Consider the following 9,552-nt stretch of genomic DNA (forward strand, 5'->3'; position numbering starts at 1 on the left):
CATAATGACAAATGATCAGCATGAACTTTTCAGTAAGTTCTTGAAATTGAAACATCCAGTCTTCAAGGGTACTAAATCTGAGGATGCTTACGATTTTCTGGTTGATTGTCATGAGCTACTACACAAGATGGGTATTGTAGAATGGTTTGGTGTTGAGTTCGTGAGTTATCAGTTTCAAGGGAACGCCAAAATGTGGTGGCGGTCACATGTTGAGTGTCAACCAACAGAAGCACCACCTATGACTTGGGCGTCATTCACTAGCTTGTTTATGGAGAAGTATATCCCTCGGACATTGAGGGATAGGAAAAGGGATGAGTTCTTGAGCCTAGAGCAAGGTAGGATGTCGGTCAATGCATATGAGGCTACGTTTCGTGCACTATCCAGATATGCCACCTAACATTGTTTCAGTCCACAAGAGCGGATTTGTCGTTTTGTGAAGGGGTTGAGGTCAGAGTTGCGGATTTCAGCCTTACAGGTAGCAGCTACGGCAAAATCCTTCCAGGAAGTGGTAGATTTCGTGGTAGAGGTGGAAGGAGTGAAGCCAGATGAATTCAACATGGCATCGACATCAAAGAGGTTTCGAAAACGAGGGGAGTTTAATGGTTCTTACTCTAGAGGACAGGGTTCCGGAGGTTACTCAGTTCGACCAATTCAGTCTTCGCTATAGACTGTAGTTGGGGGTCCACCTCAGACCGGTCAAAACTTCTCTGAGAGGCCTATGCTTGACTCTAGAGAGTGTTATGGATGTGGGGAGACTGGACATATTAGGAGGAATTGTCCCAAACAGAGTTATAGATCCCCAATGGCTAGAGGTAGAGGTGGTCATGGTAGAGGCCGTTATTCTGGAGGACGTGGTGGTCAAGGTAATGGTGGTCACCAAAATGGTCGAGGTGATGGGAAAACTGGAGCCACTACATCACAACATGGTAGGGGCAATAGAAAGACAAACGATAGGGCCCATTGTTACGCTTACCCTGGGCGGACTGAAGCGGAGGCATCTGAAGCTGTCATCACAGGTAATCTTTTGGTTTGTGATTGCATGGCTTCTGTATTATTTGATCCCGGATCCACATTCTCTTATGTATCTTCCGCATTTGCTAATGGTCTTAATTTACATTGTGAATTGCTTGACATACCTATTCGTGTTTCTACTCCGGGGGGTGAGTCAGTGATAGTTGAAAAGGTGTATAGGTCTTGTCTTGTAACTTTTGTGGGGAGCAATACTTATGTAGACTTGGTTATCTTAGAAATGGTTGATTTTGATGTAATTCTGGGTATGACTTGGCTTTCTCCGTAATTTGCGATCTTGGATTGTAATGCTAAAACGGTGACGTTAGCCAAGCCTGGGACAGATCCGTTAGTGTGGGAGGGTGACTACACTTCCAATCCGGTGCGTATCATCTCCTTTCTTCGTGCTAAGAAAATGGTTAGTAAAGGGTGTTTAGCTTTCTTGGCACATCTCAAGGATGACACTACCCAAGTACCTTCGATTGAGTCGGTTTCGGTGGCCAGTGAGTTTCTGGATGTGTTCCCTGCAGATCTTCCTGGTATGCCACCAGATAGGGATATTGATTTCTGTATTCACCTTGAACAGGGTACTCGCCCCATTTCGATACCCCCTTATAGAATGGCTCCCGCGGAGTTAAGAGAGTTAAAAGCCCAACTTCAAGAGTTGTTAAACAAAGGCTTTATTAGACCAAGTGCATCTCCTTGGCGTGCTCCGGTTTTGTTTGTGAAGAAGAAGGATGGGAGTTTTCGGATGTGCATAGACTACCGGCAGTTGAACAAGGTAACCATAAAGAACAAGTACCCTCTTCCCCGCATTGATGACTTGTTCGATCAGTTACAAGGTTCTTGTGTCTTCTCTAAGATTGACTTGAGATCCGGTTATCATCAATTGAAAATACGGGTAACGGATGTGCCAAAGACTGCTTTTCGAACGAGGTATGGGCATTAGGAATTTGTAGTGATGTCTTTTGGTCTTACGAATGCCCCTGCTGCGTTCATGAGCTTGATGAACGGCATTTTTAAGCCATATTTGGACCTCTTCATGATCGTATTTATTGATGATATACTGATATACTCAAAGAGCAAGAAGGAACATGAGGAGCATTTGAGAATGGTGTTAGAGTTGTTGAGGAAGAAGAAGCTTTATGCCAAATTCTCCAAGTGTGAGTTTTGGTTAGATTCAGTGTCCTTCTTGGGACACGTGGTCTCTAAGGAAGGAGTGATGGTGGATCCATCTAAGATTGAGACAGTAAAGAATTGGGTAAGACCTACTAATGTGTCAGAAATACGGAGCTTTGTTGGGTTAGTTAGCTACTACCGCCGATTTGTCAAGGGATTCTCTGCTATTGCTTCCCAACTGACGAACTTGACTAAGCAAAATGTTTCATTTGTATGGTCGGATGAGTGTGAAGAAAGCTCAAGACTTTGTTGACTACCGCACCCATTCTCACCTTGCCAGTGAAAGGTAAGAATTTCATTGTCTATTGTGATGCATCCTATTCGGGTTTGGGTGCAGTGCTAATGAAAGAGAAGAATGTGATTGCTTATGCTTCAAGACAATTAAAAGCGCATGAACGTAACTATCCAACTCATGATTTGGAATTGGCCGCGGTAGTGTTTGCATTAAAGCAATGGAGACACTATTTATATGCGGTTAAGTGTGAGATCTATACGGATCATCGTAGCCTACAGTATGTCTTTACTCAGAAAGATTTGAACTTGAGACAGAGGAGATGGATGGAACTACTGAAGGACTACAACATCACTATTTTGTATCATCCGGGGAAGGCAAATGTTGTAGCGGATGCTTTAAGTAGAAAGGCGGGAAGCATGGGAAGTCTAGCTCACTTGCAAGCTTCTAGACGCCCACTTTCTAGAGAGGTTCAGACTCTAGCCAATGACTTGATGAGATTAGAAGTAAACGAGAAGGGAGGATTGTTGGCTTCTGTGGAGGCAAGATCTTCCTTTCTTGACGAGATTAAGGGAAGACAGTCTGATGATGAGAAACTGCGCAGAATTCAAGATAAGGTATTGCGAAGAGAGGCTAAGGAAGCACAAATCGATGAGGAAGGTGTTTTGAGAATCAAGGGAAGGGTATGTGTACCCCGCGTCGATGATTTGATCAACACTATTCTTATAGAGGCTCATAGTTCAAGGTATTCTATACATCCAGGTGCAACCAAGATGTATCGTGACCTAAAACAACACTTTTGGTGGAGCAGAATGAAGCATGATATTGTTGACTTTATTGCCAAGTGTCCACCAAACTGTCAACAAGTAAAGTATGAACACCAAAGGCCCAGAGGAACACTTCAGAGAATGCCCATTCCTGAATGGAAGTGGGAGAGAATTGCAATGGACTTTGTGGTTGGTCTTCCCAAGACATTGGGAATGTTTGATTCTATTTGGGTAATTGTTGATAGGTTAACTAAGTCTGCTCACTTCATTCTAGTCAAGGTGACTTACAATGCAGAGAAGTTAGCCAAACTTTACATCTCGGAAGTGGTGCGATTGCATGGGGTTCCACTATCCATCATATCAGATAGAGGTACGCAGTTTACTTCTAAGTTTTGGAAAACATTGCATGCGGAATTGGGTACTAGGTTGGACCTTAGTACTGCGTTCCATCCTCAGACCGATGGTCAGTCTAAGCGAACGATTCAAGTGTTGGAAGATATGCTTCGTACGTGCGTGATAGAATTTGGTGGTCAGTGGGATAGCTTCTTACCCTTAGCGGAATTTTCATACAATAATAGCTATCACTCGAGCATTGATATGGCTCCATTTGAAGCATTGTATGGTAGGATATGTAGGTCCCCCATTGGTTGGTTTGATGCGTTCGAGGTTAGACCTTGGGGTATTGATCTTCTGAGAGATTCAATGGAGAAGGTGAAATCTATTCAAGAAAAGCTTCTAGCGGCTCAAAGTAGACAGAAGGAGTATGCAGATCAGAAGGTTAGAGACTTGGAGTTTATGGAGGGTGAACAAGTCTTGCTGAAGGTTTCGCCCATGAAAAGGGTGATGCGGTTTGGAAAAAGGGGTAAGCTAGTCCAATAAGTTTACAATATCTAATTAATAAGTCTTCTGAAATAAATTCTTTCTTTAATGCTCATGTTGTATGTTGTTCCTCTGGCTTTAGTAATGATGTAATCCATCGCTGAACTTCATCCATATCTGCTCTTCTTAATTCCCTTGAGTTTGAATATATCATAACTTGATCTCTAGCGTAATAGCTCCATATGACATTTTCATTTAAATAATAATTTGCTAATTCTTTTATGATAGTTGATATACCAATTATTCTTTTATTGGCATAAAAACTTGGTATTTCTATCTTTGGTATTTCATTCTGATTTCCAATATCTTCTGGTATGATCATATCTTTTGTTAATCCTATCTTAATAACTTGAATTGGAGATTTTACCTCCTCATATAATATTTATGCTGGTGCTGTATAAAACTTAATATAATATAAGTTTCATTTTGTAACTCTTTCATATGTAATAAATGCTTTGTATAACTCTGGTATTCAAGTGATTTCTTCTTCGTCATATTTATATACTGTACTTAGTAATCCATAACTGTAACATTTATTGTCACGACCCAAAACGAAGCGCGAGTGGCACCCACACTTATCCTACTATGTGAGCGAACCAACCAATCTAAACCCCAACATTTCAACCATAATGAACAGAATATAATGCGGAAGACTTAAAGCTCATTAATATAACCAATAAATAACTTCTAAAATTTAATACTTATTATTCCTAAAATCTGGAAGTCATGTAACGACCAGTTTAGTCGTTTGAGCAGCAGATTTTATCATACCAGAAGATATTGGAAATCAGAATGAAATACCAAAGATAGAAATACCATGTTTTTATGCCAATAAAAGAATAATTGGTATATCAACTATCATACAAGAATTAGCAAAATATTATTTAAATGAAAATGTCATATGGAGCTATTACGCTAGAGATCAAGTTATGATATATTCAAACTCAAGGGAATTAAGAAGAGCAGATATGGATGAAGTTCAGCGATGGATTACATCATTACTAAAGCCAGAGGAACAACATACAACATGAGCATTAAAGAAAGAATTTATTTCAGAAGACTTATTAATTAGATATTGTAAACTTATTGGACTAGCTTCTTATGTATTATTAGCTTTTAGAATACTCTTAGTTTAGTCATTTGATCGTATACGTTCTTGTGATGATGACTTCCAGATTTTGGGGAATAATAGATGTTGAATTTTAGAAGTTAATGAATTGGTCTTTATTTAATGAGTTTAAGTCTTCCGCATTACTTTCTGTTTATATTATATTGAAATGTTAAGGTTAGATTGGTTGGTTCACTCACATAGGAGGGTAAGTGTGGGTGTCATTCGCAACCCGGTTGGGGCGTGACAAATATTACAAAAGAGTTAGTAATGGAAGATAAAATAATAACTACGGAACACTCATGTTCAGAATTACCAAAAGTATTAATAAATATCGAAGAAACAACAGAACAAGAAATAATAATTGGAGGTATAGCAATGATAATAAAATTTAAAATATATCAAGGAAAAGAAAATGTAACATTAGGAAAAAAATGGCTAGAACAAGTAAACCAAATAATATAGAGGATAAACGACTAACGATAAATTATTAAAATAAAAGTCATAATAAAAAGGACTTTAATATAATATATATATATATATATATATATATATATATATATATATATATACTCGCGAAGATAATAATAGAAGGATAATATAACAGATATTATGCACCAATGATATATTCAGGAGCAGAAGCTAATATATGAAAATACAATTGTTTAGTAGAAGAAAAAAGGGAAAAATTAAAAACACCAATAATAGTAAAAGGATTTAATAATGAAGGAAGTATGATCACGTACAGGGAAAAAAATATAAAAATACAAATATAGGACAAAATATTGACTGTAGACGAAATATATAATTTTGAATTAACAACAAAGGATATGTTATTAGGAATGCCATTTTTAGAAAAATTATATCTATATATAATAACAAAAACACGCTAGTGGTTCAACACCATGTAAACAAAAGATAGCAGCAAGAAGAGTAGGTAACAAAAGAAAAACAACAACAGAATGGATTAAAGGCAGTGAAAAAATTACACAAAAATTAGAAAATATAAAAGAAAAAGACCCTAGAATAGAATTATTATACTTTCCTTAGATAAAGTAAGAATAATCCAAGAAAAATTAGAATTAATATATGACAAAGATCCTTTACAATGATGGAAAAAACATAAAACAAAAGTTAAAATTGAACTGATTGATGAAAATAGTATAATAACACAAAAATCATAAAAATATAATTTTAATGATTTAAGTGAATTTAAAATACATATAAGTGAATTACTAAAAAATGGATATATAGAAGAAAGTAATAGTAAACATACAAGTCCGGCATTTATTGTTAATAAATACAGTGAACAAAAAAGCGGAATAAGTAGAATGGTAATTGATTATAGAAATTTAAATGCAAAAACTAAAAAATATAATTATCCAATACCAAATAAAATACTAAAGATAAGACAAATATAAGGATAAAATTACTTTAGTAAATTTGATTGTGAATCAGGATTGTATCATTTAAAGTTAGAAGAAGAATCTAAAAAATTTACAGCATTCACAATACCACAAGGATTTTATGAATGGAATGTATTACCATTTTGATATAAAATACACCAAGTAGATTTCAACATTTTATAGATAATTATTTTAAACAACTAGAAAATTGTGTAGTATATATTGATGATATGTTATTATATTCTAAAACACAAGATGAACACATAAGATTATTAGAAAAATTTATACGTATAATACAACACTCAGGAAAAAGTTTAAGTAAAAAGAAAGCAGAAATATTGAATAAACAAATAGAATTCCTAGGAATACAAATAGATAAAAATGGAACAAAAATGCAAACGCATATAGTACAAAAAATAATAACCTCGAATGAACAATTAGATACAAAAAAGAAATCCTTTTTAGTATTAGTTAACCAAGCAAGAGAATATATATCCAAAATTAGCAGAAAATTTAAAACCATTACAACAAAAACTAAAGAAAGATGTAGAATATCACTTTGATAATAGAGATCAAACACAAATACAAAAGATAAAATTACTATGTAAAACATTACCAAAATTATATTTTCCGAATGAAGATAAAAAATTTATTTATATAGTAGAAACTGATGCAAGTGAAAAAAATTATGGAGTATTAAATTATAAATATAATGATAATAATATAGAATAACACTGTAGATGTTATTCAGGCACATATACAATTACGGAAATAAAAAGGGAAATAAATAGGAAAGAATTATTTTCAGTATACAAATGTTTATTAGCATTTGAGCCATATATTGTATAAAGCAAATTTATTCTAAGAACATATAATACACAAATAAAATGGTGGTTAACCAGAAAAATACAAGATTCAGTAACAACGAAAGAAATTAGAAGATTGGTATTCAATATATTAAACTTTACATTTACAATTGAAGTGATAAAGACTAATTAGAATGGTGTTGCAGACTACTTATCAAGAGAAAGCTACTCAGACTGAGAACCAAGACGAAGATACAATTGAAAAGCTACTCAAAGCCATTACTACACTTTGTACTAGAGTGGATAGTATGGACAATGAGATACAAAAGCTAAAGACTAACGAAGATAACCTGAAGTCTAAAGCTAATATAAGTCAGCAGCATGACTATATAAATGCGGAGCTACGTCGATAGGAAGACGGTAAAGTTCTAGAGATAAAAGGAGGGAAACTCCCTAAAACCCATAATGTTTGTATAAATACAACTGCAGATACAAGCAGAAAAGTAAGTGAAAAATCACGAAATATAAATTTAAACCAGTTATTTTCAAAACCATTTATTCAAAATACACTAAAACAAATACCCATAGAACCAAAAACTTCTATCTATGCAGTGAGTAAACAAAATCAGAGTGAAAAGAAAAGATACAATTATATTACACAAACCTACATTGAAAATATATATAGAATTCAAACTTATTTAAATCTCAATTCCAGATCTAACCAAACCAAAGATCCAAGTCAAGACTATATAACTCAAAAATTACAAGGATACAATAGACTTATATAGCACAACCAAAACCTAGTGCTAATCTAGCTAAGTAATGTTACAGTTATGGATTACTAAGTACAGTATATACATATGACGGAGAAGAAATCAGTGGAATACAAGAGTTATACAAAACATTTATTACATATAAAACAGTTATAAAAGAAAACTTATTTTATATTATCTTTTATACAGCACCAGCAGAAATATTATATGAGGAGGTAAAATCTCCAATTCAAGTTATTAAGATAAAATTAACAAAAGATTTGATCATACTAGAAGATATTGGACCTCAGAATGAAATACCAAAGATAGAAATACCAGGTTTTTACGCCAATAAAAGAATAATTGGCATATCAACTATTATACAAGAATTAGCAAATAATTATTTAACTGAAAATGCCATATGGAGCTATTACGCTAGAGATCAAGTTATGATATATTCAAGCTCAAGGGAATTAAGAATAGCAGATATGGATGAAGTTCAGCGATGGATTTCATCATTACTAAAGCCAGAGGAACAACATACAACACAAGCATTAAAGAAAGAATTTATTTCAGAAGACTTATTAATTAGATATTGTAAACTTATTGGACACAAATACCCAGACCACAAATGTTCCAAATGCAATGGAGAAGATAACGTTATACCAGATGTTGATTTGGAATAAAGATGAAGATATATGAATGCAAAATAAGATAAGGATGAATAAAAAGAGTTATAGTAGACAAAGAAAAATGACGACAAAGACAAAGGAAGAAAGACATAAAGATAATATAAACAAAAAAAGTGGCAGACAAAGGGATAGATATCTTTGAAAAATGTAAAAATAAAAGATAAGATTCCTTTGTATAGTAAATAACTTTTACTTTTTGAAAGGCCAATGTGTATTGCCGGCCATTTGTAAAGTTTTGTTTAAAAAGTCGTAAAGTATACAGTAGGCGCACGCCTTCTTTTTTACCAATGTTTCATCATTAACAAAGAGATTAGGGTTTTGGCAAGATTTGGGATTCAATAACTTCACCATGCTTATACAATCAGAATTATATAATTACATTCATGCAAGCATACAATTAAGGACATAGCAGGGTTTACAATATTATCAATACATATCATTCGCTATTAAGAGTTTTCTACGAATATCGTAAGAGAAACCATAACCTACCTCCACCGAAGATTAGTGATCATGCAAGCAATTTCCCAAAGCTTTGTTCTTCTTCTTTCTCGTTCGACTCTCTCTCTTTTTCTTTGTTCTTTCTATTTTCTTTATTCAAACACTGTTCCTTTAACCCTAATTAGCATATAATTAAGTATAAAAGATGACAATAATAACCCACTAATTAACTTAAGGTTACCTCTTTTAACCCCCAAGTAATTAGACTTATTAACATTAACCCAC

General features: G+C 34.3%; 1 protein-coding gene across 1 annotated transcript; it reads left to right on the top strand.

Moving 5' to 3' along the window:
• Window positions 1-7,579: 7,579 nt before the first annotated feature.
• LOC138341924 (uncharacterized) lies at window positions 7,580-8,823 on the top strand. The gene is made up of 2 exons (XM_069294109.1): window positions 7,580-7,757; window positions 8,348-8,823. The coding sequence occupies exons 1-2, from the start codon at window positions 7,580-7,582 to the stop codon at window positions 8,821-8,823; spliced, it is 654 nt and encodes a 217-aa protein (XP_069150210.1).
• The last annotated feature ends 729 nt before the right edge of the window (window positions 8,824-9,552 follow it).

The sequence above is a fragment of the Solanum lycopersicum genome, chromosome 1 (assembly GCF_036512215.1).
Source record: "Solanum lycopersicum chromosome 1, SLM_r2.1".
Classification (NCBI taxonomy): Eukaryota; Viridiplantae; Streptophyta; class Magnoliopsida; order Solanales; family Solanaceae; genus Solanum; species Solanum lycopersicum.

Bases quoted from the DNA above. Each gene is read 5' to 3' on its own strand.
- LOC138341924 (XM_069294109.1), top strand. From the start codon at position 7,580: ATGGTGTTGCAGACTACTTATCAAGAGAAAGCTACTCAGACTGAGAAC. The intron at 7,758-8,347 runs GTCAGCAGCATG...TCTTTTATACAG, and splicing joins GAAGTCTAAAGCTAATATAA to CACCAGCAGAAATATTATAT.